This window comes from Perca flavescens, chromosome 6 (genome assembly GCF_004354835.1).
Source record: "Perca flavescens isolate YP-PL-M2 chromosome 6, PFLA_1.0, whole genome shotgun sequence".
Classification (NCBI taxonomy): domain Eukaryota; kingdom Metazoa; phylum Chordata; class Actinopteri; order Perciformes; family Percidae; genus Perca; species Perca flavescens.
The window spans coordinates 12,383,291-12,395,674 of NC_041336.1; the positions used below are offsets into that span (position 1 = coordinate 12,383,291).

At 36.8% G+C, this 12,384-nt stretch overlaps 1 protein-coding gene across 1 annotated transcript in view; it reads left to right on the top strand.

Annotated features, from left to right (window-relative positions):
* The window catches only part of LOC114556910 (uncharacterized), a 17,385-nt gene continuing 5,001 nt past the window's right edge, over window positions 1-12,384 (top strand). Inside the window, exons 1-18 of the mRNA XM_028580039.1 lie at window positions 1-98; window positions 642-897; window positions 1,152-1,180; window positions 1,835-2,123; window positions 2,409-2,452; window positions 2,632-2,920; window positions 4,356-4,403; window positions 4,599-4,642; window positions 5,207-5,495; window positions 6,400-6,440; window positions 7,282-7,564; window positions 7,908-7,951; window positions 8,437-8,725; window positions 9,246-9,274; window positions 10,072-10,357; window positions 11,061-11,104; window positions 11,199-11,272; window positions 11,916-12,130. Coding sequence (XP_028435840.1) covers window positions 84-98; window positions 642-897; window positions 1,152-1,180; window positions 1,835-2,123; window positions 2,409-2,452; window positions 2,632-2,920; window positions 4,356-4,403; window positions 4,599-4,642; window positions 5,207-5,495; window positions 6,400-6,440; window positions 7,282-7,564; window positions 7,908-7,951; window positions 8,437-8,725; window positions 9,246-9,274; window positions 10,072-10,357; window positions 11,061-11,104; window positions 11,199-11,272; window positions 11,916-12,130 — 2,608 coding nt within the window. The 5' untranslated portion in view covers window positions 1-83. The remainder of the gene's footprint in view (window positions 99-641; window positions 898-1,151; window positions 1,181-1,834; window positions 2,124-2,408; window positions 2,453-2,631; window positions 2,921-4,355; window positions 4,404-4,598; window positions 4,643-5,206; window positions 5,496-6,399; window positions 6,441-7,281; window positions 7,565-7,907; window positions 7,952-8,436; window positions 8,726-9,245; window positions 9,275-10,071; window positions 10,358-11,060; window positions 11,105-11,198; window positions 11,273-11,915; window positions 12,131-12,384) is intronic.

Here is a 12,384-nt window from a genome sequence, read left to right on the forward strand (position 1 = left end):
TGAAAAGAGTTCAAGGAAAAGAAATCTACAAAATCCTGAAAGACAATTAGCCACATCTAATCAGTGACATTGATGAGAACATCATGGAAAAAGTTCAAGTAAGTAAATATTTAGTAATATAAAGAAATTTAAAGTAAGTGTGGAAATCGCAGGTTCTACCTCTCATATAATCACTGTTTCTGAGACTCAATAGGTAAATACAATTGAGAATCAACACTTTAAGTGAATGATTATAAATATATTTTGAATAAAAGTCAAACTTTTAAAAACCCAACAAATCATACAACTACATTTTGTAAAACATTTCTAAAATCCTCAAAGGAATCCATTACTTAATTATGATATTCTGAAATCTGGTCATTGTGAAAGCCATAGCTTATATATTCACATTCAGTGAACCATTGTGCTTTGTATGGAAGAATTCAGCTCTTTCCTTAACGGAATAAATATTTAATTTTTTTTAATATTCAATCACAGTGTGTAAATTAATCTTGGCAATAAAAACAAGAAGAGCCACATGTCAATAACTTTGGTATTAATTAAATACAAATACATCAGTTTCCAATCATGGTAGTAGATCACACAAACAACATACATCCTATCCTGCATATACTATATGAAATGTCCTTTTAATCTTCCAGGTAGAACCAATGATGGCTAAGAAGATGCTTTTTGGAACATTGAATGATTTGAGTTCAGAGGAGCTTCACACATTCAAGTCACTCTTTGAATCGGAGAAAGGTTTCCCACTCTCACCAAGGAGTCTACAGGACACAGTGGAGCTGATGGTGGAGACGTACAGCCATGAGTGTGTGGAGTTGACCAAAAAGGTTTTAAAGAAGATGAACAGGACTGATCTGGTGCAGAGGTTATCAGACATCAGCTCAGGAACCAAAGGTAAGGCAACAAAACAGACATATAATATGGAATTATGTATATTATTATGTAAAAATAGGAAAGTACATCAGCTGGGCTAAAAATGTTTTGATCAGATCTTGTGCATATTGCAATAACACAACTGTTATTAATTAATTATGATTATGTTACTGTTATAGGGGGTTTAAGTGTCACTTTGGGATTACATCTTTTGTAATATAAATGTTAAGAGAATAAATGACTAATAGGTGTTTTTCTATTTCTTTTCTCCTCAGAGAAACAGCAGCCCTCACTGATCCAGAGAGTGAGTAATGTCACATTACTCTGACTTTACACACTTTTATTTAGTAGATGAAGACTGAAAATCATCTTCATCCTGAAATTATTGTTGATGATACAAATCAAATATAAATATTAATTTTCTCACATAAATAAACGGATCAAGCCACATAATGAACACATGAGGTCTTAAGCATGAATGTTATTTACCAACATTCATATTTTTTTTTATATTGACCTCCAGGGGAATAATATAGTTTGTTCTCTTGATTTTTCTAAAATTCACAATATTTTAAAAAGAGAAAAAAACAAAATAATTATAACAACAATAATAATAATTGGTGTGTTTCTTTTTATATTAGATATCAAATATGTGCTATATATTCAGTATATAGAAAATGTGCAACTGGTTAAACAGCAACTCTGTTGTAAATCAAGAGACTCATTACAGTTTTTGTAGTAGTAGTCTCTGAAAGAGATACACCCAGGAAGTAAAATTCTAGTCACAATCCTGTTTTTAAAAATAAAATATTTAAGATTAAAGAGAATCACTTTGATTTTACTCAAGAAATGCACACAAATACACATAAGGTACATAAGATCAATTGGACAAATATTATAAATTACATCATCACCTTATGCACTTTTGCCCGATTAACATTTCCTCTGAATTTGACAGGTGGAAACGATGACGTCTGTTATAGAGCTGCTTTTGGAGACACTGAAAGAGTTGAGAGACGGAGAGCTCCAGAAGTTTAAGAAGGTCCTCGTGAGTCAAACTGACTTCCGCAGATATTTCTCAGACGCCCTATGGATGCTGCAAGAGTCAACAGACAGGCAGACCATAGTGTTTTCATTTGTGCTGACCTACGGCCAACAGTCTGTGGAGAAGACCAAGGAGGTTTTAATGGAGATGAAGAGGACTGATCTGGTGCAGAAGTTGTCAGACAGCAGCTCAGCACCCAAAAGTAAGACAATACAGTCAAAACCAAAACATCTCTTATATGTTTATCTTGTTCTCTTTACATTATCAATATTGATTTATAATTACTTAAAATGTAGAGAAAAAATAAATTTTAAAAGACATCATTTGGTGTACAAAATATATTTAATGACTAAAATATCTGAAATGATACTGCTGATTAGGTTTAAGTGTAATTCTGTGTTGACATCTTTGTATTGTGTGTTTGCTTTTTAAAAACAGTAATGCCACATGCTGTTAACTTGTTTTTATTTCTTTTCTTTCTCCTCAGAAAAACACTCTGTGGATGAATACCTGTCTGCACTGATCCACAAAGTGAGCAAAGTCTTATCTGTCTGACCACGCAGAGGGCAGCTTTTATTCAATAAGATTCAGGTTTACAATCATATCAAACAGAACCAAAACTGAGATGCCCCCATCATTTGCACAGTGATAGTTACAGCCTGGAAATAATTGGAAATTTTCTCTATCAACATATACTTGTAATTCTCCAGGTGGCAACAATGAGAGCTGTTAATGAGCTGCTTTTGGAAACACTCAAAAGTTTGAGTTCAGAGGAGCTAAAGACATTCAGGTGGTTGCTGCAGTTAACGTTCTTCCAGAGGAGAGTTCCAAACATCTCATGGAGACAACTACAGTGGACTGACACGGCAGACAGACTGGTGGAGCTGATGCTGGAGAAGTACGGCCAACAGTCAGTGGAGGTAACCAGGGAGGTTTTAATGGAGATGAAGAGGACTGATCTGGTGCAGACGCTGTCAGAAACCATCTCAGGAACCAAAGGTAAGATATAGAAGACAACTGTCACATTAATACGTAATGACTATATGGTTAGAAAATCAGCAGCTTATTGTATAAAGCAATGCAACGCCACCATGTAGAGGGGCCATGACAGCAAACATACCAAAAGGTTGAATCAAAACTAGAGATGGCCCGATTCCACTTTTTTGCTTCCCGATACCGATACCCGAACTTGCGTATCGGCCGATACCGAGTACCGATCCGATACCAGAGTGTCATATATTTCATTATGTTTTAACAGCTGTATACTACTATCCCTGTATGGATGTGATATGATTTCTATCTTTGTTGTTGGTCTGGCTCAGGTTAAACTCTTTGTGAAACATGATAAACACAAACAATGAATGCCCCAGAACTTTCTTTTATTCTCCAGTTTGACAGTCAGTTATAACGGAAAAAGAACATAAATAAACTACTTTAATGTAGATGTTCTTTAGGGCTTTATTACGTGGTATCGGATCGGTGCATAAATTCCAGTACTTCCCGATACCGATACCAGCGTTTTAGGCAGTATCGGAGCCAATACCGATACTGGTATCGGAACATCTCTAATCAAAACCTCTTAAACAGTCTCAACAAAAACGTAACAATGTAAGCTTCAGAGAGTTAGTTGTCCCTCGTCTTAAAAAGAAAGGAATTTGTCTCCTACTTTGTAAAATTCATATTTAATTTTTGAAGTGGCTAATTAAACAAATTCCATTTACTGGTGCATAATAACAAATAAAATAAAACCTATATATGAACTTAGACAAAGATTACTTTAGAGGTGAATGTTTTGGATTTCAAATTGAAAGTAAAGCTGTCCTGAGGGGTTAATGAATCTGCTGACTTTGGTCCTTTTTGTAAATGTGTTTTTAAAATTCTCTTAAAATTTTTTCTTTAAAATCATTCTTTTTATTGGGCCTCTTGTTCTTGTTTGTTTTTTGATCCACTGAATTTGTGCATTTGGAGCTCATTATTATCAGTCTTGTATTGTATATGGGCAGATAGGAATTTGGCCAATGTTGTCTACATAATTCCACATGAATCAGTTGAAATGCCTTTTGTAAAGCTTTGATTTGACGTATACTACGCTGCACTAAGGAGTCAGATAGACAATGTATGAGGTAAATTATGACAGTGTTTTCTCACTGATTCCCTCTGTGATCTCTGTAACCATGGCTTCCTCCTGCCTTCAGTCCACACAACTGAAATTGAATTTGTAAAAACTACTGAAAAACTGGCAAACTGGAAACTAGCAGCGGCAGGGTGTCTGAATGTCTGACTTTGAGGAATATTTAGTTGCATTATATGTTGTTCTGAAATAACCAATAATTAATATACATTTCATAAGTAATACATTTTATTCTCAGGATTCAGTATTATATTCAGGACAATTATATTATTACAATTACAGTTGTCATTTAATGTGTTGCAGCTGCAGGATCATCAGCTGAGGCATCGGGTGGGAGTACCACAGAGAAAGGTAGTGTATGAACCTTTAACATTGTTTAATAGCAAGTAAGACAGTTTCATCAAGTGAAACCGATTTTTATGATATTAGGTAGATTTTATGTACATTTTTGCAATTAATCCTTTACATTATAATTGTTATAGTCTGACAGTGTCGGATTATTAAACCTGATGTTAAATGAATCATTTATATTTCCTATATTTTTAGAGAAAGCCTTTGTAGATGAACACTGGCCTGCACTGATCCCGAAGGTGAGAATGTCACACCTGTCTGACTGGTAACTAAAGCTGAAACAAACAAAAACAATCAGCTGATCAACAGAAAATAAATCCTGTTTTCATAATTGATTAATCGTTAAAGCACTATCTTCTAGCACAAATACTGTTAGGATCTTCTGCTTTTCTCTGTTTTGTATCATTGTAAACTTAATATTTTTGGGTTTTAGCCAGACAAACCTAGACATTACAAGATGTCACCTTGGACTTAAGCAAATTGGGATGGGTATTTTTACATTTTTTTTGACATTTTATAGACCAAATGATTAATTGAAAAAATGATCATCAAATTAAATCATAAGCGTACATGTATAAATTAAGATATGTATATTCGTACAAGCAGTTTGTAAAACTGTTAGTATGTGATCCATTGGACAAATATTACCATTTGTTGTATCTTCACCTTGTATGATATAACTGATGTACTCTGACCACATCCACATTTCTAAAACACAGACATTGATGAGATGTGAACAGAAAAATCATCCCAGCTGAGAAATTGCACTTTTGCCCGATTAACATTTCCTCTGAATTTACCAGGTGGATACGATGGCATCTGTTATAGAGCTGCTTTTGGAAACACTGAAAGAGTTGAGAGACGGAGAGCTCCAGAAGTTCAAGATGCTCCTCGTGAGTCAAACTGACTTACAAAGATATTTCTCAGTCCGTCCATTGATGCTGCTGGAGTCACCAGACAGGCAGGACATGGTGTTTTCAGTGGTGCTGACCTACGGCCAACAGTCTGTGGAGAAGACCAGGGAGATTTTAATGGAGATGAAGAGGACTGATCTGGTGCAGAAGTTGTCAGACAGCAGCTCAGCACCCAAAAGTAAGACAGTAAACAAAACATGTTCATACAACTCGTTCTTAACATGTCTCATACTTTTCCTAAGCTATGTAATATTATTCTCTTTACATTATAAATAATAAGATTTATAATGTAGAGAAAAGACGACGCATCATCTGGTGTAGAAAATATATTTTATGATGATAATTGTCAGATGTTAGATCACTCATTCTCTGTCCATCAACCGATGGAGTGCCTACTCCAGGTAGGGAATGAGTCCTTACCCCAAGTGAAGGAGTTCAAGTACCCTGGGGTTTTGTTCGCGAGTGAGGGGACAATGGAGCGGGAGATTGGTCGGAAAATCGGCGCAGCGGGTGCGGTATTACATTCAATTTATCACACCGTTGTGACGAAAAGAGAGCTGAGCCAGAAGGCAAAGCTCTCGATCTACTGGTCAGTTTTCGTTCCTACCCTCACCTATGGTCATGAAGGCTGGGTCATGACCGAAAGAACGAGATCCAGGGTACAAGCGGCCAAAATGGGTTTCCTCAGGAGGGTGGCTGGCGTCTCCCTTAGAGATAGGGTGAGAAGCTCAGTCATCCGTGAGGAGCTCGGAGTTGCGTCGAAAGGAGCCAGTTGAGGTGGTTCGGGCATCTGGTAAGGATGCCCCCTGGGCGCCTCCCTAGGGAGGTGTTCCAGGCACGTCCAGCTGGGAGGAGGCCTCGGGGAAGACCCAGGACTAGGTGGAGGGATTATATCTCCAACCTGGCCTGGGAACGCCTCGGGATCCCCCAGTCGGAGCTGGTTAATGTTGCTCGGGAAAGGGAAGTTTGGGGTCCCCTGCTGGAGCTGCTCCCCCCGCGACCCGATACCGGATAAGCGGACGAAGATGGATGGATGGATGGATGGATAGATCACTCATGACTTTTACCGCTTTTCTCCTCAGAGAAACACTCAGATGAACACAGACCTGCACTGATCCAGAGAGTGAGTAATGTTACATCTGTCAGTCTGTGAACAGATGCAGGTTAAAAACTATCATCTTAAACATTTTAAATAATGATACGACCCAAACTTAGAATGTATTTATTTATTCTCACAAAACTGACGCTGAATTCAGGTCGAGTCCTTTAGCAGTCCTTTTATCCATAATTAATGATAGAATTCCTTTACCACTGACAATGAGATGAGGAGATAATAGCATTTAGTTTTTTTTTGTTGAGTTCTGAGTTGAAAGTCTGAATTCTGTGATTAAAGTCAGACTTCTGAGAAAAAAGTCAGAAGTCAGAATTCTGACTTAGAACTCAGAACTCAAATAAATGTTTCACCTGTGGCCCTAATCCTCTTCCGTATTTCTGACTTTTTTAACAGTAAAGAGAACTTTAAAAGTTTAAACATCAAATAAACATATACTTATAATACTTTAACCCATTTTTAAAGCATTGAACAAATTCTAAAACATAAAATAATGATATTTTCAATAATAATTTTCAATAATGATGAAAGATAGTTCCTTTGAGCCACTGTGACTCATTTTAGTGTTTTTGAAAAGAGTTGCAGCCTGTAAATTAAAAGAAAACAAATACATAAAGGGAAGAAGGGAGTCATCTTTTGATTTTTAAGCTGTGTTTCTAAAAAACAAAAAAACCTACTAATCAGTAGAAAAAGTGAACAAATGGTCATCAATACAAGGACAATTACCAAATGAATCAATACCTTGTGTGATCTAGCAGGAACACCCACGTTTACACTAACATTGATGAGATGCAAAGAGACACATTTGTAATTGTCCCAGTGGATTAAATATATGTCCCATTATTTATTTCAGGTAGCAACAAAAGCAGCTGTTAAACAGCTACTTTTGGAAACTCTGAATGATTTGAATAACAAGGAGCTCTGGGAATTCAGGTGGTCCCTGTGGATTTCCTCCCAGAAGAACCTCCCAGACATCCCATGGATGTTGATTGACCAAGAATACAGAGCAAAGATAGTGGATCTGATGTTGGAGGCTTACGGCCAGCAGTCTGTGGAGGTGAGCAGGGATGTGTTCATGAAAATGAACCGGACTGATCTGGTGCAGAGGCTGTCAAAGCCCAGCTCAAGACTCAAAGGTAAGACAGAGAAGACAAAACAACTGTAGCATTACATAATCTCACATGTCTCATACATGTCTAATAAATACATTTTATAATTCATAAAATAAAAAAACTAAATCCCGAGTATAAACCTCACCAATGTTAAATATAAAAACACTGGGAGCAGGGATCAATATATCATTAATTAAGTCAATAACAGTCACAAAGTCTCAACAAAAACTGTTTTTAAGATTTGATGTGAATTTATTTTATTTTATTTCCTTTTTAAAGCAGCTTAGCCTTATTAAAGTCGATTATACTCTCTTGGTTAAAGTAGATTACAACCCTCTGAGTCATTTTAAATGTCTTTTCTCCTCAGAGAAACACTCTGTTGATGAACATGGACCTGCACTGTCAGAGAGAGTGAGTCTGACTTTACACATTACAGCTTTCATTCAATAGATGCAGGTTGAAAAACCATCCTCATGTATCATTATAAATGATGATTAAAAACCAACCACATGTTTTAAATTGGATGATTCTCACAGTGTTAAGTTTGAGCTCTTTAGTAATAATGTTATCCACCACTGATGCTATGATATAATTATTGCTCCACTGCTTCACTACTGAAGTTGAGATGAGAAAATGTCTATGAAAATGAAATGCTGAATGTTTCTTTGAGCCACTGTTACAGAAACAAGAAGATGTTATGTTAGATCAGGTGGTAGTAATCAGTTTACAGGGATCAAACACTAAAAAGATGAAGGGTCATTTTTTGCTATGATCTTGCTAAAGAAATGAAAACAAATACAATACTGAGGTAAAACATAATACATATAACAGATATTAGTGTACTGTTGTCTTCATCATGCAGAAGAAAAACAACTCGTATCTTTCAAATTTTTCAGGCAGCAACAATGGCAGCTGGGAAATGGGTTCTGTTGGAAACACTGAAGGATTTAGGTGTCGAGGAGCTCCAGAAGTTCATGTTTTTGCTGCAGTTCACGCTGTTCCAAAAGAGCCTTCCACTAATCTCAAGGAGCCTACTGGATCGGAAAGACAGTGCAGACACACTTGTGGTTCTGATGTTAGAGACCTGTGGCCAGCAGTCTGTGGAGGTGACCAGGGAGGTTTTCATGGACATGAACAGGACTGACCTGGTGCAGAGGCTGTCAGTCATCAGCTCAGGACTCAAAGGTAAGAGAAAAGGACAAAAACTTTATCGCATTACACAATCTTGTTTCTCATAAATGTCTAATAAATAGAATTTCTAGTGAAACTGGGTTCAAACTTTATTTAATCTCCAATGAGAAAAGTGAAAAGCTGCAGGGGCATGCAGCGATGCAAGAACACCACATTCATTACTTTAACTGCAGAAATCATTGAGTTGCTTCTCTGATCTCTCTTTGATTTTCATGATGTCACTACTGAGTAGATTTGTGTCATTTGCAGCAGTGGATTCTTTGTATTGTATTTAAAACTAACTGAACCTTATTTAGGAGGAGCAAACTATTAGGCACAGTTTGTAGAAGAGTATTAAGATGTATTAAGATTCCCATCCTCTCTCTCTGATTGATTTTTGTCACATTCGAGCACACTTTCATGTTATTTTGTAATTAATCCTTTGTTTTATTCAAAGGCCACTAAATCTGACTAAATCTGTTTATAGTTTATTTTAAATCAGTAAAAAATGATTTTCTGTTTTCCTTCTCCTCAGAGACACATCAGAATATACCGCTCCACAAAGTGAGTAATGTTACATCAGACACACTTTACATTACACAGCTTTCATTGAATTGTTACATATTTAAAATGATCCTCATGTTGACAGTAAAGAGGTGGAAAAGGTTTTTTTAATCGGAAGCATCACATTTTCTGTAGAAGCAATGAGAACACGTGATCAGGTGGCTCTGTCACTGTTGAGCTGAGCAGGAAACTGCAGACAACAGGAATTTGAAGACCTCTCTTTACTACAGGTTTAGGTCAGGCAAGGCAAACATGGTCTCAGCATAACAAAACCAAGGATCCAACAAAGACTGAACTAAAAGTCCTGACTTACAAGCACAAATACAAACTAATCTAACAAGGGGATAAAGTCGAACTAGATGGGCGGAGAAACTCAGGTGATGGGATTGAGGGAATAATGCATGAACACAGGTGTGGAGGTAAACAGGCATTAAAATGCAAAGACAGGATGTAAAACAAGACATGACACATAAGGAGAGTGACGTTACAAAATAATACAGGAAACTGACAAAAGCAAAAAAAAAAAAAAACACGCTCGTTGCTGCTTTTGGTGGCACAGTCAGAGAGAATTAGAAACAGTCAATTAAGCACAATTACTGATAAATAGTTCATAGAAATATATGATGTAGAAGTTTTTCATAAATTCATCACATGCTCCTATCATACCAAATTTGGATAATATCAGTTGTAACAAACTCACATGACTTAAATGTTTACATTGATGAAAATAAATGTATGTTTCATAACTACAGAGGAGATATTACATTAATGCTCTCTGATTACTTTGAATCCATCAGAAAGTATCTATGACATCATTTGAGGTCAAGCTTTCGGAAACACTGGAAGATTTAAGTTACGGGGAACTCGAGCAATTCAAGCATGTCCTGCAGTACACCAGATTGAAGAAAGGCCTCCTAAGAATCTCAGGACAGAGAATGGAGACGGCAGACAGAGATAAAATGGTGGAGCTGATGGTGGAGATCTATGGCCAGCAGTCTGTGGAGGTGACCAGGGAGGTTTTAATGGAGATGAACAGGAGAGATCTGGTGCAGAGGTTGTCAGACATCAGCTCAGGATCTAAAGGTGTGAAAATCCCAGCATTATTCTAGTATCAGAACTTTATATGCTAAGCATGGTCTGAAATATTTCACTTTAATGTTGCTTTTTGTTCTTAATTTAAAATGCACGTTGACAGTCAGACAGCCATTTAATGTGTTAATTTGAATGTTATATTATCTATAAGTATATCTATTAATGAATGAATGAATCAATCAATCAATCAATTAAATCGAGTTTATTTAAAGTGTAAAATCCCCATTAAACATGGTTTAAAAATATAAATATAATACAAGCAACATAAACAATAAAATAAAATGTTAGAGCATATACTATACGGCGTGTTATCACATCTCCTGTTAAAATGGCAATACGTTTTTTAAATGTTGCCTTCCAGTTGTTTCAGTAACATTACAACATAGGGCAGGACGCTGACTGTAGAGCAGGACTGCAACATCAACGAACACTACTTTACATGTGTGATGATGTTGGCTACTGTAATCTATATATGCATAACAAAATAAATTCAAACAAAATGTGGCTAGTCTGTTCTTTACTGGACTTTACAGAGTAGACTTCACAACAATTTTTCCTGCACAACATATTGATCTCATATTAGAGCAGCGCTATGTAGCACATAGTATCTGCATCTTAACATTATGTAAAGTTACAATATGATTCTATATATAAAAATAACATTTTTAAATAAGTCCATACGTTTCTTCACAAGGGCCTTCAACAAGCTTGGAGCTTGAGGGATGTGGAAGCACTATGGTAATCCCTTACATTCATATATTTGTTCAGTTTATGTGATGTTGCAAAAAGACAAAACATCTCCACTCATTTGTATAATGATTGTCCTCTGCAGCAGGTCTCCAGTGACTGGACTAAACTTGAACCGGAAGTTACCCTTACAGATGTAGATGAAGCTCCAACTTACAGGTAAAATTAACTACTAAAAATACTGTGTGACAGCAAAATGGAACTACAGGAAACACTAAGCTTCTTTTAAATATTTTAAATGCAATATTACAATAGTGTTAATTCTACTTTATAATATCAAGGCTCTCCAAGGCCCTGATCCGACAGAGCGCAATACCCACCGCACTGCCTTTTTGATGAAGACAGATGCCACATGCGTCTTTTTAATTCTAGCTAGACAACCCCCGAATCACCTGTATTCAGCCAACTGTTATTTTGCTGTGAACTTAAATGACCTCAGGTTAAACTTATCTTATCTTCCATTAAAAACAAATCCAAAGAGCCGCCCCAGGCTGCTAAAACACGCTCTGTTTTTTTTTTTAAGATACTTTTTCATGGCATTTTAGGCCTTTATTTGATAGGAAAGCTTAGACATTAAGGGGGAGAGAGAGGGGGAACAGCATGCAGCTATGGGCCGCAGGTCGGAATTGAACCTGCAGCCGCTGCGGCGAGGACTGAGCCTCTGTTGGGTGTATGCTCAACAGGTGAGCTACCCAGGTGCCCTAAAAACACACTGTCTGATCGGGGCCCAAGTTTACTTTTACTTTGTTGTGTTCCTTTAAGTTCATATACATAAACTCACTTTTTTCCATTTACATTTTAGCCTACAGTCTGAAGCAGGAAACTTTGAATGCAGTGTCTCTGGCTTGCGCTGGGTCTGTAAGGAGAAGGTCAGCTTTAAGTACCAGTTTTGCTCTTTGGAAAGACCTATGGAGAGGATGGAAAGCCTACAATACATGCCTGCAGGTCCCCTTATGGACATCACAGTCATTGCTGGGAAGTTAGATGAAGTGTACTTGCCGCACTGGATCTGCATAGGTAAGTGGCCATGAAGAAAATTATAAAATAATAACTTAAATACTATATAATAGCATGTGTTGTCTTTAATGTTTAACCTGGTTTTAGCATCCCTACTTACTTGGATTTTTAACTGATCTGCGTGTGACGGTCATAACAATGACTCACCTCAGTTTGATGGGATGTTTTATCCTTTTTATGCTCTTATGCAAATTTTTTGGCGTACTCTGCGAACAGAAGGATTCTGTCTATTTCCTATTTCCATATATCCAAAT